Raw genomic sequence first — 25,144 nt, 5'->3', positions numbered from 1 at the left:
ATCCATATACAGAGTAGCATGGCTGTGGTTATATACGCGCCGGCAAAATTCTCTGTTTTTCTAATAAAGAGTCTCTCTCTCTCTCTCTCTCTCTCTCTCTCTCTCTCTCTCTCTCTCTCTCTCTCTCTCTCTCTCTCTCTCTCTCTCTCTATCAAAGCTGTGACACTGCAGTAAATGAACTGCTGGGAATGTAATGGAAAAAACAGGCATGATGCCTGGCACATTGTTATTTAAGGGGGGAAAATGCACGTTGCAACAGATTTGCACAAATGAAAGAGTATTTGGTCATATGGCAAAAGGTCACATGGCATTTGGTTGCCATGGTGTTTCTCTGTGTGGAGTGGTGGGGCCCTGTTGATAAAGTCCTTGCTGGTGTGTTTTCCTGACTGCTACATAGGGTTCTTGCAGTCCTGACCTAAATCCTATGGACTCTCATGTACCATTTATCATTTGATGTGTCACCATTTTGTAATGTTTCCATCTTACGTTACATTTGAATGTGGCGGTCATGTAAATTTAGCAGTTCACAGGCAAATTTTCTCTCGCACATTGCTATGAACACGATAAATGTATTTGTTGCAATGAGCAACCGAAGTTGGCCAAGCATATTAGGAGAAAACATGCATGGAGTGGTTAATGAAAGCATCCAGTGTAGTGAGCATCGATTGAAACCTACCAGAAAAAGATACCAAAAGCTGGAAGAAATTCTTGTGTTGCAACAAATTTCATGTGGCTGTCTCATGTGCAGAAACTGATGCAGGGTGAACCCCCTTTTAGCTTGCAATATTTTCCTGTATTAGAAGCGACTTTTACACTGCAGCATCAATTACAGTTTGAGGGAGACAAGCACAAACTTGAACTGTATTGGGCAAAAGTTTTTGTCAATGCCATGGTGCTAGCTTATGCATTTCTGAATGTTTTCATTACTTTCTGTGTTGGCGCAGCTGAGGAGTACCTGACATTTGCCTTCCTGCGATGTGACAAGGACTCTGTGCACAACAAGCGGCTCATCCTGATCTACCTCATTCCTGTCAAAATGCTCCTGGTAAGCGCTTGGGTCCCTTGTGATTTCTGTTTGTTTAATACAAAATGCAGTAGCGGACTGATAATTAAGATAATTAGCTCCACAACAGTCCAGTAGTTGATCTAGCATTGACAGCATGCTCAAACTACCGGACAAGGCAAGGCGCTTAGTAAAGGCTGCATTTGCGTTATGCTGTTTCGGTTGTGTGTGTATTTTTTGTTTCTTGACATGTTAAATAATGACATGATCACGGGTGACTTCCTTGACTGTTACAGTTGACTTTGAATGTATTGAACTTGAAAGTGATTGCGAAATTGTTCAATATATTGATAATTCGAAATATAAAATACGCCTATCTGAAGCTTATCTTAGACATCTGCACATCTTGGACAGTTTCTCGAGATTATGAAAAGCAGTACATGACCATTTTACTTCCCAAGGCTGTGTTGAATCCACAAAAGTCAAGTTATTTTTACTCACAAATGTTGCAAGTCACTCGCGCTGTAGAATGGTTTTCAATGGTACTGATTGCAATTCTATAATCCTAAAAGCCTGCATTACATGGACGCATGAGTACAATGCGCCTGGCACGTGTCGAAGTGCTTGCATTTTTTTATTCAAGATAATTTAAAAATGGACGCACCACAGAAGTAAACCAGCCTCTCTGGATATGTGCTTTGCCGCCATCAGTGCACTTGTACCGTGAATCGGGCAGGAACATGCCCGGCTGCTTGTCCATTACAAGACCAAAAATATGCCATTTAATCGGCCGATCGTCATACGTGGGCAATGATCCAGGTAGACTGTTGTGCCAAATTTTGGAACCACCTTCCTGTTGTAAACAGTCGCTCCACCCTAAAAAGTCCATGCGTCTCTTCTTGTGTGCTGATCCGCACTCCGACGCCTCGCGATCCCTTTGTTCTCGGCCATTCCCCTCCAGCCGCTGTGTCGGTGACTGCCCACACAAGCAGCCTTCAGTTTGCAGAACATTTGAATCCATTCCCACTCATGTGTAACCGTGCAAGTACAAATGAAATACGTTCAGCATGGACCCACAAATCACACAGCGATGAGTCGTCACACGTTGATGCCACAATGGTTTTTCCACAAAGTGTGGATGTGGCGTGCAGTGGTTAAATTCGCACTGTAATGTAAAGATGCGTCCAAGTGGTAGTTGCAGTTGTATTCGTGTTGGCCGCTCGTGGGACCCCAAAATGCTCTCTGCGGAAATCTTTTGTCTACAATAAGACAAACCTGACGACACAGACGTCCCATACCCAGCCTCACTCAATGAAAAAAATAAAGTGTCATGTGTGTTTTCTTGAGAAGCGTGTTTCGGAATGGGATGTCTTTCACGTTCTTGAGGCAGACTGGAAATGTGCTCTTGCCAATAATGAATAGCCACAGTTTGCACAAGCCATGCTTCCATATGCACAGCGACCAAAGCTGAGAGCACCCTGCTAATTTTTCCTTCGTGGCATGTACTGCCTTTTGGACTCAATATCCTGTTTAACAGCAGCAGCCGAGAGGGTGCTGTTTCAAATTCGTCTGCATTAAATATTTCCGACGACACAACAGTGATTATGCCTTTAGGAGAAACGCACTTGTAGGGGTGGGGTGTTCGATATATCAAATGTGGCTGTAAACAGGAGTTCAATATACATGTAGTACATCGCTATACTTTTGCGTGGGATTTCCAAGCGGATTTTACAACTGTTCAATATAAACAGTCATTTGATATATTCAAGTTTTATATATCTGGGATCGACTGTATTACAAATTCTTGTCGCACGGAATTGTCAAGCAGCTTCAGGCAGTGCCAACTCCACTCGCAGTGTCTGTATCAACGAGAGCGGCAAAATAAGTGAGGTTCGTGCTGGACAATGGCTGTTGCAAAGAAACCGGAATCATTCAGCTATTGAAGCATGAATGGGCTTTCTTTAATTTGCCTGGAGATGGAAATTGTTGCATGCTTTTACTGTACTTTCATTTATCTATGCAGTCTAACCCACTTATAACAATATTCAAGTACCACGAAAATTCGATTGTTATAACCGATAATCGTTATAACCAGGTTGCATGAAAAAATCAAAATAGAGGGATGGCGGAGAAAACTAACGGCTGGGAGGCCAGTGCCCCTCCCCACCACCTTCCTCCATCTGGCTGCTGAACATGTTCACTCGTTTAACTGCTTCCTGGGCGCTCTGATCGTGTGTAGCAAGCCGTGGCTGTCAGTGTTACAGAATGGCGCTGCTATAACAACTGCAAAGAGGGCTCACAGGCAGCAAGCGATATGTGAGCTCCACCAAGACATTGCTTTGGTGGCCCCAAAAAGGGCGTTTTAAAAAAATGCGAGGAGGTTGCCACGGCAGCCTGTCAATTTTAGAAATCAGAAGAAACGCTGAGATGAGATTGCCACAAGCATCTCGCCACATACTTCTCACTGGCTTACACGAGAAAACCCTATGTCTGTCAGCCATGCTTGCTTTGTGCGAAGCTTGCCAACATTCTTCTCCAAGCCATCTGGGTGCTCCACAGAAGGTCCCTCATGAAAACGAAACCCCTGAGGGAGGGAATGAATTGAACCTTTTGGCTCGGACACCCAGCAGCCAGACTTAGTCGTTATAACCGATAATGCGGCATTGGGGCATTGCACTAAGCGGGTTATTTCACCATGGAAAACATACAAAAGTTGACGGTGCAGCAGCTTCTCATTGTTATAACCGATATATTGTTAAAACTGCTATTGTTATAAGTGGATTCAATTGTAGTGACAACATATTAGCGGTTGAAATACAAGACGACCAGGTTGCACGCAAGCACATGTTCGTGCATCAGTGCATTCAGAAGCTTTTCTTGCAAATCCACTATTTCGGCCTCCAAATTATTTTTAGACATTTAGGCCATCCCCACTCAGTCCGAATTGTTGGTCGGCGACTGTACTTCCATTGAAGTTTTTTAATGAAATGTAGTTGGAAGCAGCACCTGTGTCTGTTATGCCCTTCTTCTCTCTCGTGTGAGCACCAAGGGAGATGATTTCCTGATCATTGGGGCTTTTTCTTTAAGGAAATGACATCTTCAATGCAGTGAATACATAACAGGTTCCATGTGAGGCGAAAGTACGGTAAAAGTGTGTTCAGCCTTAAGGGGCGCACGAGGTAAACAGTCAGTGAAAACCAAGTTTCCCTTGCAACATTTGTTTCGTGCCAGGATGTGATCTGCAGTTCTGGTGACCTTGCAAGGCCGGGCGATTCTTTCACAATTAAAACCGCCCACAACAAACAGGCTTCTTTATGTAGCTGCACCTGTGACCTCTGCGGTCACACTCCGTCAAGTGCAGAGAAGGCAGGGAATTCCTGTAAAGAGCCACAGGAGAGCGTTGTAAAGAATCAGAAGAGTTCTTCTGCATGAAAATCGAATGAAAATGGCTAGACTTTTCTTTCTCTTTTCTTTTTTTCAAGTTGAAATGCAGCTTCATTTTTTTCTTGTCAGCGATTGGCTGCCATTTGGCAATCATAAACAAGCTGTTCATGTTACGTCATAAGAGTTGGTGTTGTACCCAGTGGCAGTACTAGTGCTGTCCTGTATTTCTCATTTTCTTACCAACAAAGGCTGTATTGTTTACAAAGTAACACTTTGGACTTATTTGAGAACTGATATGTCATTTTAGCTTGACATGAAATCTTTATTTAGTGTCCTTTCACCCATCCCAGAAGCCTTCTATACAGGTACTAGCCACGGTGCATTGTCCAGATTAAAAGGTTCTCTGTCCATAACTAACAGTTCTTGTTAAGGCAGGCCCTCATGGAGCGAAAGTTCTTACATAAGAAAATCTCACCCTACATGCCACCATATTTTTGCTGCATCGCCCCTAATGTGACATTTTGTCAGCGAACATCGTCACGCCGCTGTAATTGTTGCTAGGCGTGAGGTGGGACTTTCATGGTTTTGGAAAATAATCAGAAAAAGGTTTGTGCCTGTTGTACTAGAAAACAATATCTGTACAAGTTCATTAGTATAGTAAAGTTGTGCTTAAAGCAGGAAAAAGCAAGTGCTGCCATCTGTATGGCTAAGCTAAAGGTGCTGCTAACTTTCAGCACGCCTAGTTCAATATAATGCGGTGAAACGGGCTATGTATAATGTTTCCTCTAGTCTAGAATAAAGAAAAAAATAGAAAAATAGAATTTAATGTCCAACTTAAGCCTTTCATGCGGGAGGTGAAGATGGTACTGCTGCACTAAAAGCACAGGCTGGGTTAGCAGTGTTCTCACGGACGCTTTGATACTCGGCTTGTTAAAACATTTTTGCACTACCATTCCTGGCAAATTATGCAAAAAAATTGGCTCCCGAACAAATGCATGACCTGTGGTCAGTGCTGAAAGCTCCTTTCTTTTCAAAACTGCGGGTGATCACTGTGTTGATGTTTGTGGTCGAAAAGAAGTGCAGCAGCACACATCTTGTAAATGCTTGCTTGTATGCACAGCTGAATAGCTTGGTTGACAGTTGGCTGAGTAGTGTTAAACGTACGTGTGAAACACTGTCACATATAATGTTTATTTATGTGTACCTTCAATCAGTAAGCCTGTTTCACATCGGCCAAAGCACCAGCTGCATGCCAGAGATCACTGCTTTATGTGATCTGGACATGCGGCCTTCACTGACCGCTTCTTTCGCCCTTGTGCTTGCTGCCTTTAGACCTGTTTGGCGCTCATTCCTGGTTCGGTATGCGCCATCTCACAGATGGAACATCAGATGATAAAATGTAGGTGACAGCCTGTGACAGTACGAAAAACGACACCATGGGAGTGAAGTCGGAGAAGCGTCGGGGGCAGCTATTCCTGTCAGGCGGCTCCTGATTGGCTTACATGTTCCACTGCGCGCTTGTCGCTTCCAGCAGCGGTGTCCACCTGACAAAAATATGTCAGGATAGATCGGTGGGCGGCGCCAACTTTTTCAAAGCCAGGCATGTGGTTTTTGCCACAGGGCAAATGTCACCGCTTTGAGGCCCAACATTCACTCCATAAAGGCTGGCCTTTATGCGTGCACTCCTGTTGGAAACGCTTGGCTTCCTTGAGTGTGCGTGTACCTACGTGTACAAGCACGTGTGGCTGTCTTAGCTGCTGCTGGCGCACCTTGTGTGCAGGGTCACATGCCAAGCGAGGCCCTGCTGCGCAAGTACGACTTGATGCAGTTTGCAGAGGTGGTGTCCGCCGTCACGTGAGTCACGCTGCCTGTTTGCAGCACTTTCCTCCGTTTCCTGGTGTTGCCAGGAATGCTTTGCAGTAGCTGACTGATTTTTCTGACATGGATTTTTTACAATCTCAGTTGTTATTCTTTATGCAGAAGCTCTTAAGGGAGGAGGCTACGTGGAGGATGCCAACTTTGTTATTTCTGGATAAATCTTAACCAAATTTGCACACCTCGAGTATTTTGGCATGCTGATACCAAAAATGTGATCATGTTTGTCCTAGGGCAAGTTATGCCTGACGTATCATAGAAACAGTGTTTTCGTTTGGAGGAAGATTAGCATATAGACAAAGAAACCAAACACAGTGGTTAAAGTATAGAAATAATCTAGAACGTCTAAGTTGTGCGCTAAGGTATAAACCAATATCACAGATCAATTTTAACTACAGTTGGAGCCCATCAAAGTTGCCTGAAAAATAAAAATGTGATGGTGACATGCGAAGCATGTGATTAACGAAAAGTCTTCTGAAGAAATTATTATGCTACAATTGGACTTAGTGCACACTACATGCATTTATCTTTTCAGTAAAGAAAGAATTACTACAATAGCTAAGATAGAATGGAAGCTATTTTCTCTCCAAAATTGCAAACCTGTCAAAATTGTTGTTTTGAGAAATCAAGGGAAAATATTTCGAAGCATCTTTACTGGGACCTAATTTATAAATTCCTGTGGAAATGAAGGGTTTTGGAATATTATAGAATGAATCTTATGAAACTTCAAAGTGTTGGATATGCATAAATGGCAATACTAAAAATGTGATTTTGTGCCATTTTTCGGCCTTTTAAGAAGAGCCTCGCCCCTTGGCCAGTGTGTATAGGCAACATAAAGTTTTGACACTGCAGGGCTTCTCGTGTAATACTTTTTTTTTTTACAAAATTTGCATGCACTACAGTCTGTATACCACTATGTAGGGTAAAGAACATAACTGGCTATGTTTTTCCTGGTAGAGAAATTTCCCAGCTTTCGGAATGCTGTTTTCCACTAGGACTAAAAGTGCAGTGATTTCGGTTGAATCAACACCAAATGACAGAAATAAGTTTCTTATACATACACTGTCTTCAGTAGCAGGATCTTGTGTAAAATATTCTGAATGCCGCATTCCAGCTAAGCATTCCCAGAAGTTTTACAACAGTGCATGCACAGCAGCTGTTCACCACTTTGCACCGTCAGTTTTGTCGATGAATCGACGTAGGTTACTTGCAAATTTTCGCCTGGTGGTGAGGGCAGAAGGCTGCAGGCAGTCTACGGTTGACAACAACAAATAGCGAATAGGTTTGTGTGCTTTGCAAGCACTGCAGAAAAATATTGTATGCTATCACAGGACTCAAAGTGAGAGAGTGGACTGCATAGTTGCTTTGGTTGCTTGCAAGGACGCGTTTTTCATAGGAGTGTGCAAGTACACAATTATTCCATTTCAAATCGAATAGTGATCATTCGAATAATTTGATTTGTGCATCATATATGTAATATTCAATATTTTTAATATTGTACCTTTGGTGAATGACCTGGCCATGACCTGGCCTTGATGCGTGCAGCGTTCCTACGGCGCACAATCTCTATTGGCACAAGGTTCATCCAGGTCAACGATAATGATCAAAACGATTAACGTGGTGCAGACATAGGAAACTACAAGAACAGCACATGCGAGAAGCACGAGAGCTTGTGCCAAGATCGGTCTGATTAGCCACCAGAAGGCGCGCTGACCGCATCGAATAGGCGAGTTCAGTGTTCACACATGCAGATTCATGCAGCTGGGAGCTTTCTACCCAAATCAGAGCACAGAGGTGAACTTGGCAAGCGTGCTCGCTGCAGTTGCCGGCCGGTTGGCCGCAGACCCTAACGCCTCTTCAGCGGCCGTCAGTCAAACCCGCACGTGTGATTTCGCCATCGATCACTGATGAGCCGCCCGTAGAAACATATTTGCGGGGAGCTTTCTGTGACAGTTTGCAGCCCATGATCACATCAGCCGGTGGTGAATTTTTGTCATCGTCACACCATTAATACGTTAGGCCTAATTGGAGCTGTGTCGCCGGTTGTTGGTTACTAAAGTTACCAAATAAACGCAGATCTTGTCTCAGTGGTTGCACGACCCCCAGAAAGCCAACAAATGCCTCACCAACAAGAGTGGATGCACAGTATGACTGTTGCATCTTCATGGCTGCCATCTTTGCAAAATACCGTATGGTGGACCTTTGTTACAAACGTTATTCGTAGGCGCGCAACAGTCTCTTTTCGTAGCTACGAGCAGCCCTTCACAATACTAGCTTTGGATTTGCATGGTGGGCTCAGAAATATCATGCGACAGCACGGCTCTCAGACACATTTATACGGACGGCTGATGGATGCGGACAAAAAAGGGGAGGGGGAGGTGGCGACGTCTCGCAAACTTGTCATGGGCCTCCCGATCCGACAACTCTTTACCATCAACGCCGACTGCGCGGAACGGTGCAGAGTGACATGATGTGCATTCCCCACTTATGTCTGTCACACAGATTTGCCCTACAACGAGCAGACAATAACCCACAGAAACCACCTGCCATAAATATGGAAAAGCCCTCCTGTTTTCTTGAAGAAAACTGGAAAGCAACACTTTCTAAGCAATAGAGGATTGCCTTATGCACAGTATGCCCACTATTAAACTGATGAAAACACCATTGTTATTTAGGATTTTTTCTTCAGTTTCAGTGGGAAGAAAGCACCTAGTTCTATTTGACAGACATTCCATTGATAAAAAATATTTTCCAGACATTTGTATACGAACTGAGTTGTTATCAGTGCTGGCATGCTAATTTTGTGTTCCCTTTATTAAGAGTGCAGCATACTATGCATCTTTATTCATAGGTATCAAAGTTATTGATAGCAAGCAAGATTCTTGTTATGTAAGGGGGTAGCCTCGTGATAGTGTGCAGCTGTGTTTTTTCACAAGAATTGGAAGCATAAAAACTTGCATTAAATTTTCTGACATTTGATATTCAGTTCGATATTCGGCGTTTTTTGTTTATTCGATTCTATATTTGATTTGAAATCTCTTATACGGTACTCGTACACCCTTACTTCTTAAATTCTTTTGTAATAACCTTTATTGACTTTGTTTTGAATATAACTTCTGTTTAAGTTGAACGGTATACATGTATATTAGCATCCTGAGGTGCATGCACATTTTAGTACCTTCTGCATTTTGAGAAAAATGAAGCAGGAAAATATCAAGGGACCTGTTCACAATATCGTAAGAAAGTGGTGTGTGCAAGCAGGCAGTCAGGCTAGGATGAACTTCAAATATAGAGACTGCTGGGCAAATTTATGCCCACAAAATAAAAGTACACACGAATAGTTGTAATGGCGATGCTGACCACATGGTCAACAGACCTACTGAATCAGTGAGCCATCGGCTCGCCATTGATTCAGTGTCACAGCAAATAAATTCACTCAAATAAGTTTGTAGATGCGGCTGAAATAGTTTCTAAAACTTTCCATCCTCCTTAACTTAGAAGCATTATGAACTTCAGTGAACCAGTTCGAACCGTTAGTGTTTCAGAGCTGAACCTGGACCAAACCGGAAAAATATGCTAAAACCTGAAGCCGAACTGAACCCGAAAACTTTTTGGTTTAATGCTCAGTTTATACGATGCTTGTATAAACCATGAAGAATTGATACAGTAGCAGAACAGCTGCACCAATTGTGCCAAATAGTGCCAAGACAGCATTTAGTGGATCCTGCTCCAAAATGGCATTTTAGTGGAAAATTCCACCGAGCCTGTGTCAAAGAAAGCATATAACAAAGGACTCTTTCTATTGATCCTGTTGTACTGGTAGAACTGAAATCAAAACCTAAAGTCCTAAAGTATGCTATCATCATCATCTTGGAAGTCAGTGAAGTGGTCATAGCCACTGGATATAGCCGATGTCGTTCTTCCATTTGCTGTTTTGCCAACTTTTCGCTTTTTTGTTGCGTTTAGCTTCAGCACAGCTTGCAATGCACTGCCGCTATTAGGTTGTAACTTGTGCCTTTGTGATGCAGTTGGGTGGGTACTGCTTGTACTAGCATGGCATGGAGCTCGCTGAAGAAGGTCGCTGGATCGGAAAGAAGCCTCGGATAATGTCCGGTCACGCATTGTTTAGCATAGTTGTTGATGTGGTGTCACTTTATGAATACCTCGTAGTACGCATGCTCAACTGCTGACACATAATTTGCATATTTTCTTCAGCCACTTTTCTTCCAACCCTGCTTGATCAGAAGAGCAGATTCCATGGTTGTACTTTGAACAGCTTACACCATGGAAGAGATTTTGAATGTTAGGTTTGAAGAAAACCATCTTAACTATAACTTTGGTTTAGTAGCGCACACCAAAGGGCATCGTCTTCCTTACATGCACTAATTCCTCCACAATGTTCTTTAAAGAAGAAAAGCGGCGCAAATATGCAAACGCCTATTGCTAGTAAACATGGCACAAGCAACTTTATACCCTGATATACACACAGGGAAATTAACTCAATTACATATTATAGAAACTAGGATGGTAATTCTTATTTCAAATGCCTCTTTGATCCGCATGAAGCGGGCTTCGTTATATCTATTGACTATTTCAGTCAAAATGGAGACAATCTTTTGTATAGATGTACGTTCACCACTGCGCCAGAAATGCTTTTCGCTGGACCAAATCAGCATTTTGCTTGCGCCAGGACATGTGCCTAAAGGTCAGGCGGTCATTCCACCACTGATTGATGTCATATCCATAGTCGATTTCATGACAATTCCAGGAGAAAAATTTAATTCTAGGTCTGTAAATCGAGGTGATTTAATAATGGTCATTGTGACTGTTGCCGTGTCTCGTTGCCACGATACAGGCAGGGCAACCTTACGCGCTTAGACAAAGCGCTGGCAGCCAACGAGGACTTCTTCATCAAGAGTGGTATCTATCTCATCCTGGAGCGGCTCAAGGTCATCACGTACCGGAACCTGTTCAAAAAAGTGTACGTCCCTTCCACCTCTTTATATTGAAGAGCCCCTGAAACACCTTTCTAACTATAATAGAATCGCCTCATTGTTAAATTTTTTAGGTACTTCAAGTATAAGTGGAGTTAAACGTGGCTATTGCATCGATGAGCAGCTTTCTTTTTTTGACTCCACTAGTGCACTGGAAGCTGCACAGGGAAGCTGGCAAAGGGGCAAGGCTTGACACGGCACCCCGTAGCGGCTGCAACATATACGCCACGCAGTACCTCACTGCTATCTAAAGGCCACGCAGCTGCAAGGAACTGTCGCATGTAGACCGGTACTGCAAAGATGAAATGGTTTTTCCTTCTTTTCAAGATTGCAGACATATTTTTCATTTATTTATTTCAAAATTAGCAGTGATAGCATAGGGAACATTTTCTCGCGATCACTAAATCGACCAATAGCTGTTGGCGGGCTTCACTGCTTGCGATGAAAACACTGCAAAGTCAAGAGCAAGCAATTTCTCGCTGTTTTGGCAAGAGATAGTAAATTTCCTGTAGCATGCAGTGCAGTAGTAATTAGCTCGAATGTTCACAGGAGCCTATTCCACAGATCAGCATCGTTTTCCTACTATGTACGTTCAAAAAGTGTTTCAGGTTCCTTTTAAAGGGCCCCTCTCCAGGTCTGGCCATTTTGAGCTGACAAACGCAGAGCATACATTGCGTGATAACGATCATGTTTGCAAAGTATTATATCGCTACGTGCCGCTGAAAGATCTGAAATTTCAAACCGAACGCCGTTTTTCCTTCTCCTCGCGGCCAGCTTTCTCCAAGCCGGAGGATGATGTACTACTCGCGTCCCTGCGCCTACGTACTCGAGTCCACAGTGCGACGTTGCTCATAGTGACACGTGACTTTGAGAATTATTCAAGGCACCATCTGGTATTTGTGTCGTGTTATAGTGTTATCTGTTATTGTGTCTGTGTGTGAAAAGTGTCGATCAGGAAATTGTAGAGCAACGTGAAATGCTCTCGATACAGCTTTCACTTACTCAATACGTGCTACATAAAAGTGTTTCTCCAAGCATGAGAGAAGCCCACGAATATATATGCAAAGTGCCTCGAGCGGCCAATCACGCGGCAGTTTATTGTGTATTTCACTTTTCGTCTAATTTCATCTAATTATCGAGAAGAGAAGGGGTTAACCGAGGGTCCCGATTATTATTAGTCATATCATGAGAAGCCAACAAACACTGACACCAAGGACAACATAGGGGAGATTACTTGTGCTTCATAAATAAAATAAAGAAACGATAAATTAATGGAAATTAAAGTGGATGAAAAAACAACTTGCCGCAGGTGGGAACCGAACCCACAACCTTCGCATTTCTACCAGAACACATAAATACCCGAGAAAGTGGATGGGGAAACAGTGCCGTGGTAGCTCAATTGGTAGAGCATCGCACGCGAAATGCGAAGGTTGTGGGTTCGGTTCCCACCTGCGGCAAGTTGTTTTTTCATCCACTTTAATTTCCATTAATATATCGTTTCTTTATTTCATTTATTAAGTGCAAGTAATTTACCCTATGTTGTCCTTGGTGGCAGTGTTTGTTGGCTTCTCATGATATCATATAATTATACTAATTTAGAAGCTGATTAACCAATTGAAGCTAATTGTGTAATAAGACGGAATCTCCAAGCGGCGTCAAATATTTGCATATTTTAAGGTTTGGCTCAAGTTACGTGGGACACTCTATATATGACCATATAATGTCTGTCTGTATATGGTCTGTTGGCTTTATATGGTCATGATTAACAAAAATAAAGCCCCTTAGTAGCTTTCCTTCTTTTATATATAAATACATAAAGCACTGTTTAATGCCAATTTTAAAAAGTCAGCTTTACCACAATACAGCTGTGTTATACGGCGAACCAAAAGAGTCCACTGTTGCAGGACACAGTATGTATTATGTAATTATATGCGCATGCATCCGCTTTCTCCTGTCACTGTATGAGCACAAATACACCTAATAATTGTGCTGGCAGGCATTCAGACCTATTTCGGACGTGCCTGTGATGATTTGAGCCCTCGATTGGGGGCAGTAGAAAGCATGCATTGAATTTTTCTGGTGTTTTTGTGGCCCCTAGAGAGTCCAAAGAATGAGACTGCACCGAATTTGGCTGAGTACTCTGCTTGGTTTTTGCGTCCTCTTAGTGTATAATGTTTACTCATGCTTAGTATTCATTGGCACCCTTACAGCCTTTTATTGATTAAACGAAAATTCTCTTTTGTAAGCATATCCCCAAGCTGTATGCCGGTCACAGCAGCTCAGTGGTTGTAGTACTTTGCTGCTGAGTACGACATAACAGACTTGGTTCGCAGCTGTGGCGGTCACATGCCAGTGGCGATGAAATGCAAAACGGCTTGTGTATCAATCTCTGGAAGCAGTAACCAGCGGTATCTCCTGCTGGGCAAAATTATTTCATAGTTCTCTTAGCCTTTGCACTGAGATGTCCATATAATTTATATATAATAACCTCTAATATACCTCTATAAAAGTGATTGTGTATTATTGCCATTTATTTATTTGTTTGTTTGTTTGTTTGAAAAACATGTTGCAGGCACAGCATCAGGCATTGAGAATGCCTGATGGGGACATCAGAATAAAAGTGCAGAGCACTCGACAGTTAGAACTGAAGTATAAAACGTGATAGCAGCAATGATGTTACGTTGTACTTAACTCATGGTTTACTTGCATTATATGCTTGTTCATCCTGGTAATCGCAGGTCGATTTTTGTGAGTGTTCCAGACATCACGATGTTTACAGAGCATGATGGTCAGATACAGCTGGATTTCGTTGCGATTGCCGCTTCCCTGCAGTTAGCCAGAACAATACATATCTGTGTTGTTGATCTGTGCTACCCATTTCCATCTTGCACAGGTATCTGCTGCTGAAGACACACCAGATCCCTGTGGAGGCGTTCCTGGCGGCAATGAAGTTCATGAAGGTGCGGCTTCATTTTAAAATCGCACCCTCCATTTTTTTTTAATTTATCCTTTATCTTTTACTTTATCTTAATGGCTAGATACTTTTCACAGTTTGCAAGCAGGGCTTGGCACAGCGCCTTGCTTTGTTTGGTTGGTTGGTCTGACCTTAAAAAATGCTACCATGCACAAAAGAAAAAAGGCGTTCACATGTTTCATGTGAAGGTATTCGGCCACTGCATACCGCTGCATCTAGTGAAATGTCATAGAACATTGAAGCATAGCAATTTATTGGTGTATGTATTTGGATTTTTTTATGGTTATTTTCTTGTCGCATTTACTCATTCAGTGCTCCATAATGCTATACTGCAGTAGACTTTCGTTAATTTGACTCCAGTTAATTCGATTTTTCAGTTAATTTGATCCCGAACAAAAGTCCAGGCCGGCGACCATGCATCTCTAGGGGACCAAAGTTTATTTCCATCCTGGAATTAGCGTTGCCTGGATAAATTGAACTTGGCTGGTCATCACACACACACACCCAGCCTCAATGGTGACCGCAGTGGTGACTCCACTTGCAGCAGTGTCCATCTTGGCGATGCTTAGGGTACCGTAAATGTTTCGATTACATGTCATCTCCGATTGAAAAAGAGTATTTTTTCGGCCTGCCCCAGGAAGATTTCAAAATGAGAATGGTAGCTCACAATCAATTATAGCAATATTTACCCTATTCTAATGCATGGATATTTTTTTGGCGAAGAATATTCAAGAATTGCTTAGGTGGTGCAGTCCGTATCGGAGTCAGCCTAGCCAGCGTCATCGCCATGGCCATCTCAAGATAGCAACCATGAATGGTTACAGAACTTCCTCCATGCCACAGAATGAATTCTCGCATAGCATGACGAAGACAACCCACCGCTTTCAGTCTTGATTAGAAATGCACATTCAAACAATACATTGTTTTACAATTTAAGTTAGCAGCAACAAGTCACGTCACATGTTCTTGGCTTTCTGGAGAATGGAATGCGCCACAGAATGAACTAGTGAACTTGTTAAGTGTAGCCGTGAGCCGCCATCCCATTTGTGATTGTTGCAGAATTGTTTAATAAATGCATATCAAACGTGCTGCGACTTGTACAGAGGATGACAGGTTGTGGTTCTTTATACATAGAGATAAAGGGCTATCCGGGAGTGGTGATGATGGACATTAAGCAAATAAGTTTCCATTCTGTGAAGGTGAAGCTTGTTGGTTTTGTCTTTTTCTTATTGCCAGAATCGAAGGCATGCTCAATTTCTACTTCATTTAGGATCTAAAAAGTCATTTTTATGTTGGCTTTCTACTTTAAACCCATAACACGTGGGGGGTGTTCACTTCAGGGGCATGTTGGAATTAGGGAATATACTGCCAAATGAATGAGTGGTGTGTTCTTATGTTTTTTCTGCCTCTTTATTAATTCGTACAGTTGGATAATTAGACAATTTCGGCGGTTCCAGCAGTGTCAAATTATCAGAAGTTGACTGTATATACAGAAATCTAGTCAACTGGCTCTGCGAGAGTTCAAGACAAAGTAGATCAGGATGAATATGCAGTTAGCTGTTGCACTCTGTTTATATGGTACTTTCAGTGTAATACCCATTTTATAGTACTTCCAGTAAGATTTTCACAGAACTTTCTTGCTTAGACTAACATTTATGGGGAGGTTGATGTGGTCAGTTAATGTATTGGCTTTACTTAACAGAAAAACGCTTATGATTCCGTTAACCTAGCATTAACTCATCAAGAGCATCGACCGCGTTGACATTCTGTGTTTGGTGCCACAAACGGCAGCCTGCTAGCATGTCTGCAATACATGCTAATAAATGTTGCCATAAAGGCTTGTGTACTATGCTTTGACTGTCATCAAATTTGGCCACTCACACTCAACGTTGTCTCTTTGAACTACATGAGGCTAAACACATCAGTGAATTTGCAGGCTTCACTAAGTTTACACGTCTGATTTTCAACTAAGTGCTTGCATTCGATACCAAGTGGCAAATGGTGACCTTGTCATCAAAGCGGTATGAACAAAGCTGAACAATCAACTACAGCAAATGACAAGCAGTGCATTGTCATTTACGACACCAATCGGCATTGCTCAAAAGTTGGCAGGCTGCCCAGATGGCCACAGTTTAATAATATTGTTTTGTTAAAACTAGGTCATCTGACGAAACTATCACAGATTGGTCATTTGCCATGCTAAGAGCATTGCGAGATGAAAAATTTCAGTGCTAAAGTGTCGTGTAGCAGATTCCTTTAGGTACCACTCGTCATGTGCCTGCATTCATGTGTAATCTGATGGTTCCCCTGAAGAAACTAGCACTAAAGCCGAGAGCACACGTACACTTGCAGATGCGTGCAAGCTCGCATCTAGCGCCTGCCGCGCCTCGCGAGGAATGCTAGTTTGCAAGTTTGCATCCACAAAGACACGCGACAGCGCGCGCTCACTGGGCTCACTCACAGACACCTTGGCAGACACCACTTCGTACTTTGTTATTGACAGTGTTTCAAAATGCTTCGATACATATAAACGTAATTGTTATATTTTTATAGCTGTTAAATCAGCACATAAAGGAAAGAAGAAGCACTTTCTTGCATGATATTAATCTGCTTTGCTGAGAGTTGAACGTTCCGCACCTTAGCTGCGTAGCCAGGCGCACTGACACGAGGCAACCCAAGCGTGCGATAACAGGGAGGAGCTCTTCCTCGAGATCACGCCGCGTTTCGACGCGTACGAGCCATGCCGCACCGTCTTTGCATGCGTGGGCACGCAAATGCAAGCTTGCACGCATCTGCAAGCGTACGTGTGGTGTGGGATTAACTTAAAACAGCTTCTGCTCAACGCTGTTTGCTGACCATTCGTCACTTTTTCAGGTAGACGAAGTGGACATGGATGAATTGCACTGCATCATTGCCAATCTTATCTACGAAGTAAGCAGAACTCCAGTTCCATTCAGTAAGCACACACGTTGGTTTCAAGAAGGGGTGTGCTCATCTGTGCATGGTTGATAGTTAGAGAGATGAAGGCTCGGAATAAAACTGAATCTTGTTTTCTGATCTTTCTCTAGGCATAAAAAACATAAAAACTAAGGGTCTCAATTCACTGAGTAAAATAAAGAGTGCATTCAGGTAATTCATGTGAAACTTCAGTAGGCCTCACTGAGTACAAACATTCATGGCAGGTAATATTTCTGTTCTCAGTCTACATTGTAGCTCAGGGGAGCACAGCCTCGACATACGTCACTTGTTGTGGGACGCAGGAACCTACGTTTTACGGATTGAATGAAGGGCAGTCCCGATAGTGCTCTCTCATTCACTGTAATCCAGGAAATCTGGCTTCATAATCTGGATTAGATACTCTGCCTAGCCACTCCATGGATGTCCTTGTTGGCATGCAGAACAAAATTTGCCCGCTTATTTACCAAGTGCGAAGTTGCACCTGATCTGAGGCATTTGGCAGGTCTATGCAACATTTCTCAATAGCTACACTGCGTTTGTGTTTCTTGGCAACAAAGCAAGCACACAACTTGCAGTTCATCCAAGTTTTCCCCGTGGTGGCGAAAGAGAGCCTGCCCACACCCCCTCGCTCTGAGAACTCCGCATCTATTAATAAGTAGTGTGCTCAAGAAGAAGGAGCAGTGTGCATCGATTTAAGGAAGAAGACAAGAATGAGTTGGTTGAAGTCTTGTGCCTGAATTGTCTGAGCTGTGCGAGCTCTTACTATGGTGCTCTGCTATTTGGGAACTTCATAAAACCTGAATGGCCTCCCAACGTATGGTGGAGGTGCTGCACCCTTTACAAACCTGTAACTGTGCAAACCCCAGTTGGGTGGTGGGAGATTTGAATTTCGAAAAAGGAAAAAGGAAAGAAAAGCTAAGTCTTTTTTTTTTGCACAAAAGAAGCGTTGCGAGCTTTCTGGAATGGAATTTAAACAGTCCACATCGACTTATTTGCCTTTAGTGTCCCTTTAATCTCAATGCCAGTCTCTGCGTTGGAAATAATTAGCAATGTCATTTGAGAAACGTCGACATCACGTAAACAAAATTCTACATCTAACTTATGTAGACTGAACATCCACACTAGCACCAGAAATGCCATGGCGGCATACTGGCAGGGGTGGTAGGTTTGATGATGGAAAAACTCACAGCAAGCCATGACAAGATAACACTAGCGGCAAGCATGTGGCAACAACAGGCTGTGCGTTATCACAGTTGCTCGGTACCTTACAGAAAAAGCGATCGCGATAACGCTCGGCTTGCTCTTACCGCATGTTTGATGCCAGTGCCAGCACAGAGGGACCTGGCAGACTCGAGAGAGCAAAAAATGCGCGACTGCTCTCTGCAACAGCAACTATACTCTAACATTATAGGACAGCACACAGGCACGATGCATGGCTGGGCAAGGCGCAAGGGTTGGCTGGTGCTTCGTTGGCATAGTGGACATCGTCGGGCGTAGTGTCGAATTCGTACGTCTGTTTCTCGCTTTTCTGTTCGTGTTTGGTTTCGCTGGATGCAATTGGCCCTAAGTCGAGCTATACGCCTGTTGCGGGACAAAGAGTTTACCTGCTCACAAAACGGAAATGCTGATCAGACATGGATAAACTTTGGCATGCCAATGAGCAGGACAGTGGAGGAAAAAGATGCACACAGAGTGCTCATCAAAAGAACAGATTCTGGAAAGCAGCGCTTCAACGTAATGCATGTGGTTAACAGCAGACGGCTGGAAGCGGCTGTGAGGATGAGCTGTTATCGAAACACGATGTAGATGGAAGCGGACGATGACAGTTATGGTGGTTTCGGTTCGGAGTGAAGTGTAACAAGCACATTGTTACAGTTTGCAAGTAGTATACATGTATTTTACTGCAAAAGTAAGTTATCTAATGCATTTTCAAATCATTACCGTCTTACTTTTCAATTTTTGCTGTTTCGAAAAAGTTCCCATAAAATTTATCCGTCATAATAAATGCACCCCTCAACATTGCTTCAGTTCTTCTGGTAAAAAAAGTGCATTAATTACGTGATTATATACGGTAATAACCATCTCTTGCTCGAAAACCACCAAAATACAAGAAGATAATTAGAAATCCGAGGTGTCAAACACGCTTACTGGTGCTAAGGTTTCAGTGAAAAAACAATATTTTCCACAGGGTGCATGAATATAGCTTTGAATGAATGCTTTATCATTCTAAACTGTTTGCAAACAGGTGGCAGAACAGACTCTACTTGTGGCTTCCTCTTGATCTTTCTTCCTTATGTCTAAAGACAGCCATAAATTTGACCTTGTCTTCTCTGCGAAGTCCTGCTACATATAATTGGCCATGTAGCAAATACACTCAGCCGCTAGAACTGTAAAAAAAAAAAGCTAAAGTGCTGTTAGCATGCAGGGAGAGTACTACCAGCTTTTCTTCCCTAATAGAGCAAAAATATAGCTTTGTGTCTAAATCTTAAAAGAGTGTGAATCAAGCACTCAAGGTAGGTAAGCAAGCTAGCATGTTAAAGAACCCCAGTTGGTCAAATGTAATCTGGAGTTCCCCACTACGGTTTGCCTCATAATCATATTGTGGCTGCGAACCACTTTTTAAAGATTGCACCATAATATCAAAATATCACAATGAGTGCGCACAACTGATATCCGGAGCCTTCCACCTCCAAAGTGTCGATGCACGTGTAAGCTACCCTTCCATTTCACTCGTTCCAAAGGAGACATCATTCCTATCGGAATGATTTCATTCCATATTTGTTCCACGCACGCTCCTGGGGGGTTATTCTGTAAGAGTCCACCCAGTGGACATGTCCATTTCGTCTGCTGTTGAAGTTCTGATTGGCTGCTCTGCGTGTCTGCAGCAGCCAGGTGCCACAGCCAATCAGAACTACAACAGCAGACGAAATGGGCATGTCCACTGGGTGGACTCTTACAGAATACCTCCCCTGTTCAGTCTTTTCTTGTTGAGTGGTGTGCTATATACGCTGCTTAAAAGAACAAACATTTGCTTTTTAGTCAGTGCCATTTCCTGTCCCTTTCTTATATCTCATTCTTTTGTACTGTGTCCAACAACCAGCTCAATGAACCAACCAATCAACCAACCAACCTAAATGTGTATACTTCTGCATGATTTCTTGTTTCTTAGGTGCACGGCCACAAACTTATTTGTGCTCTGCGATGCCTGCAAGTTGTGCGTCAGAAAATGCTTTTACTTTTCACAATTTTGTCCCAACAGATTTTCATCCTTGATTGTGCATGAGCTGTCAGGTTGAGAATCTTTGTCGCAGGTTGCATTATGTATGTGATTTTCTACAGATTTTCTAAGCCTGGAACTGTTGAACTGCTAATGCTAACATGGGCCACAATGATGCAGAACATGAAGGTTGCATTGCCCTATGAGAAGCAGCTGAAAGCATTACTGATGTGCTTGTGTCTACGCGTCCTTTGCAAAGAGACATTGTTGTTACTTCATCATGCACTTCACTGGTGGAGTGAAGTTGTAGGCATGCTTGGATTGTGCTGAACTTGTAATTCAGTTTTCGTTTTTTGCTTCACTGCCACTTCGCAGGGCAAGATAAAGGGTTACATCTCGCTGCAGCACCAGAAGCTGGTTGTCAGCAAGCAAAGTGCGTTCCCTCGTCTGTCGACCCTCATCTAGCAGCAGAGGCAGCCAGGCATCACTCTCTTTCCATCCACATGGCCCCATGTAAATACTGAATAAAGACATTTCAACATCATTGAATGGACTGTGAGCGCTTAAAAAGACAAGTCTTTCGGCTGCATGTGCTGATCTTATTTTGCTGCGACAGCAAATGGAGAGCTCGAGACAGGAATTAGTAATGTGTCTGTCTATCCGTCGTTCTCATTGTGCTGACAGTTGCAACTTCTGTCGCTGTCAACTCTGGTCATTGCCATGACCCGACAACTCTTCCAAACTTTTGTTAATGTTTACGAATTTGGGCTCGTTCTACCTTGACATCTTCAGCTTCACCTTCAGCATAGGATGCGGAAAATTAACTGTTTCATGCATAGCAGACGACACCAGGAAGGCTAGTGCACTACATACAAAAATGAGCTTCATACAAAAGGATTTAGGTGTGTGCCTTGTAATATGACGTTATGTTAGGTCTCATACTCTTAAGTCACAAAATGTGAAGTAATTTATAGCATGGGTTATGTCGCAGATTTGAGCCTATTTACCACCTAACGAGCAGAGTGACATGTATCTACGAGCACTGCACACAGGGCACTATTTGTGTTCACGACCAAAACATAGTTGTATGTGTAAAATTGGAAGCACAAAGGTTCACAAATAACATGTGATTAAACGTAACCTTACATCCATAAGTTGTAGTTGTAATGTGTGAAGTAGCTATTTTCTAGAAAGAGCGACAGGCCAAGAACAACAACTGCGAAATGTGCAGAGTCACACTTTCATTGACCTATCTATTTCCATATGTATGAAATGGAGTATAGAGTTTACACTCCTGCATCTTTGGCATTGTGCAGTTGGGAGCTGGATTAGCTAACTGCAGCACCATCCCTCAGATTTGGCGCTTGTAAACGTGTGCATTGTTTTGTGCACACTGCAGACTCGGATCGACAGTTGTGGCATGGGTGTATGTTCAGTTAAACTTTGATATAACGAACTTCAATATGACCAAATATTCTACCCTTTATAATTTCTTGTTAATAGGACAAGATGTATTTTTAACTTCAGTTATAATGAAGTGTGTTTACATGTTTATACATGATTTCAATATAACGAGATCTCACTGCCGCCAAGAAGGTATGCCGAGACAGTAAGGTATAAGGTACACCGAGGCAAATGCCGTGGACGCAGATGGTGAAATGTTGCGGCCGCTTGCGAATGCACCTTCAAATAGAGTGCTGCACGACAGGGAGTGCTGATGCTGAGAAGTCCCTCTCGCCTTGCATTAAGATCTAGTATTGCGCACCGTATCCTCTGGGTGCGAGGGTGAGCCGAAAACGCTAGTGGTTTGATGCGCACCGTCTTTCTGTGCGAGCAGGTAAGGGGAAGGGACAAACGCACAGGCTAACATGGTCAAGTGCACGCTAAAGGGAAAATGGCAGGTGAGCTTTAGTCTCTTCTAGACTAGCCACATGGCTGTTGACACAGTACGCGGATGGCGAGGCCTCTGTTGGAGGTAATCTGCAGTGGATGCAAAAGCTGGGCCAGCCAAGATGGCCATGGCATTATGTGCGCTGTCTTCCCGAGCGTGTTTAGCGCTGGAGGTCACGTAATCTCGAGTTTTGCATATGCATTGAAGCGAGAAGCAGACAAAGTGTTTGCTACCCTATGCCTGCACTTATCATGCTTGGGCGACTCCATCATTCGCAGCGGCAGAGTGGACACAAAAGCTCCGCAGGCTTCGCTTCGTACCGTTTATGTGAAGGCTTCGTCGACACCGCATATGAAACCGAATCTTTGGTTGCCGACTCTCACATTCAACAAAATAATTTTGTTTCTCATTGAAGTTAGTCTTTCCTGATTGCCCCATAACTTGGAAAATGTTATGGCCCCTTTCGTACAGGAAAAACCCATTGGAATAGCATAAAGGTTGAATTTCAATATAATGAAATTTCGATATAACAAAGTAAAATGCCTTTTTTGATAGTGTATTTCAGAGTCTACATCAAGCAGCACTGTGTCGGACAAACATGATGTCGTGTGCACTGCAAATAAATTTATCTTGAGAGCACTCGACGTCAAGGTGGTGGTGTTCCCTATGATAGCAGCCCACTAATGTTGGAGTGAATCACTTCAGAGCCAAAGAAATTGCTGGAGCCTGCCTATTCTTTTACAGCGAAGCTTTCTTTGCCCAATCTCTTGGGGTTTCGCATAGCTGCTGCTGCTGGGTCAGTGAGTATCTATCTCGATGGATATATTTGTTAAGTACTAATATATAATATAGGTACTATATACTGTGGGAACAGCGCAGTCCCACAGCCCACGCCAGTAGGGCCCAGTTCTGGCCAGCCGCAGCCAAGAGCGCCCTGCCGCGTCTCACGCCACCGCTCGCACCCACTGCTCGTGCGTTCGTCGTCTTCCACAGCTAGCTTGGATGCCACTCGTCATTCCAGTGCTCCCATAATACAAAGGTTATATGTGTGCTGAACCCAAATACAAACAACTGGGCTTGGCTAATAACAACAGCACATTAAAAACAAAGTTGTCAACATAACACAAGTGCTGACTATCAATTGAAAAATTTATCAAAGAAACAAGTATACACTTCAACTGGGCATGTGCGGCAATGAAACATGACACAGGATCATGGTTGGATAAGTTATTATGCAATAAATAAATGGAATAAAGAAAAGCTGTTACAAAGCAATCAAAAGCAGTGTGCTGCCAGACTTGCCAACTTGTGTAATCTAAAAAAAAGAAACTAAATTTTTCCAGCAGGCTCACAGAATGCAGGCTCACACAATCTGGTACTGCTCAATTGTTTATTTTAGTGTGTGCTGTGGTTTTTATTTCACTTTGTTCTTTTACAGGAAGTGTAGTGGTCTGTGCAGATACTTCCAAAGCAATGCAGCCCCAGAAATCCAGACACCTAGCCAGGAGGCTGCTTGCACCTGCCTCATAAACCGGCGGTTGTCTAGTGGTGGGAATCGAACCATGAACCTCCCACAGCCAAGCCAGGCATCCTACCCACTAAGCCACAAACCCATACCAACCCCAACCAGCTTTTTCTATCCTCTTCCCTGTGTGCTGACTGACAAAGTAATGCCGAGAAATGCACCTCTGTCCTGTGTAATAATAAAAAGAATCCTACATAAAACCTGAACATATATAATGTCGGCTCATAAGTATCCGTGAAGCACACTGAGCACTTAACAGAACGGGAGACTCTGCTTTTTGGAAATGAAAATTGGCCCGAACATCTTTTCTCATTCCTTTGCTCCGGGTTGGTGTAGTGCGTTGATTCTTGCTTGATTGTATTCCTGTATCACGATAGAAAGTAGCGCAAGAAATGAAGAAAATGGAGGCAATAGGACAGAGTGCTTTGTCCTATATCGGCCAGAAGTTGCATAGGAAAGGAGGCCGCTGTAAGACAAAGCGCTCTGTCCTATTGCCCTTGTTTTCTTCATTTCTTGTATTACTTTCCATCATGCCTACACGACAACTAGCTCAGCAAAGCATCTTGCTCTGCATCATCCTTGACTGATTTAGCCTTTACCGTAATAACCATGAACATGTTGTGACATATTGTATTAAGGCAAAAACCTTAGATGACTCATGGGTAAAAAAAATCTGTCGCCCGGAGGTATGGCTCCAAAATTCAAGCTCCAAGTTGACTCCAAGCTCCAAGATATGGGCCAACCAGCCATATCTCCAAGTTTGATTCCGATTCATATCGCGAAAGTCAAGAGTCGAACCCACGACCTTTGGTGTTAATTAAGGTACCGTTAATTAACGGATAGTTAATTAAGGCACTTGTACCCACAGTCTTTGGTGGGGGACGAACCCATGACCTTTGGTGTTACGGCAAAGTTAAGGCAGAGTCATTTAAGGCACTCGAACACACGACCTTTGGTGGGAGAAAACCAGTAATAGGTAGTGACAACACATTCGAATGAAAATATCAAGTAATGTATGTCTCATGAGTGTGCAGGCTTTCGCATTCATCCTCTTAGCACATGCTAAAGTGACTGTCAACTTCTTTTTCCTTGTTTTTCCAAAACTGCATTTATGGCTGCGTGACCGTTTCTTGAAGTGGTATCTCTGCTTCTCCTTATACTATTGCATTACAGTTAAACCTCGATATAACGAACTTCAATATAACGAAATGCTCGATATAAGAAGTATTTAACTTTTCAAACCTTGTCCATAATTAGAATCTAGAATTCTAATTAGAATAATTAGAATCTCAATATAAGGCAATGTGCTTGTATGCGATTTCA

At 42.9% G+C, this 25,144-nt stretch overlaps 1 protein-coding gene across 2 annotated transcripts in view; it reads left to right on the top strand.

Moving 5' to 3' along the window:
• Positions 1 to 24,042, top strand: part of PCID2 (PCI domain-containing protein 2) — a 48,346-nt gene extending 24,304 nt beyond the window's left edge. The window contains exons 10-16 of one of the 2 annotated variants that reach the window (XM_075682497.1): positions 945 to 1,045; positions 6,168 to 6,241; positions 11,118 to 11,243; positions 14,150 to 14,216; positions 17,105 to 17,161; positions 20,781 to 20,918; positions 23,735 to 24,042. In XM_075682497.1, the coding sequence (XP_075538612.1) occupies positions 945 to 1,045; positions 6,168 to 6,241; positions 11,118 to 11,243; positions 14,150 to 14,216; positions 17,105 to 17,161; positions 20,781 to 20,870 (515 nt within the window). In that variant the 3' untranslated portion in view covers positions 20,871 to 20,918; positions 23,735 to 24,042. Of the gene's footprint in view, positions 1 to 944; positions 1,046 to 6,167; positions 6,242 to 11,117; positions 11,244 to 14,149; positions 14,217 to 17,104; positions 17,162 to 20,780; positions 20,955 to 23,734 lie in introns of those variants that run through there. The other variant, XM_075682498.1, reaches the window with a different exon arrangement.
• The last annotated feature ends 1,102 nt before the right edge of the window (positions 24,043 to 25,144 follow it).

Source organism: Dermacentor variabilis, chromosome 2, assembly GCF_050947875.1.
Source record: "Dermacentor variabilis isolate Ectoservices chromosome 2, ASM5094787v1, whole genome shotgun sequence".
In the NCBI taxonomy this organism is placed as follows: Eukaryota; Metazoa; Arthropoda; class Arachnida; order Ixodida; family Ixodidae; genus Dermacentor; species Dermacentor variabilis.
This window is presented reverse-complemented; position numbering and strand designations above follow the sequence as displayed.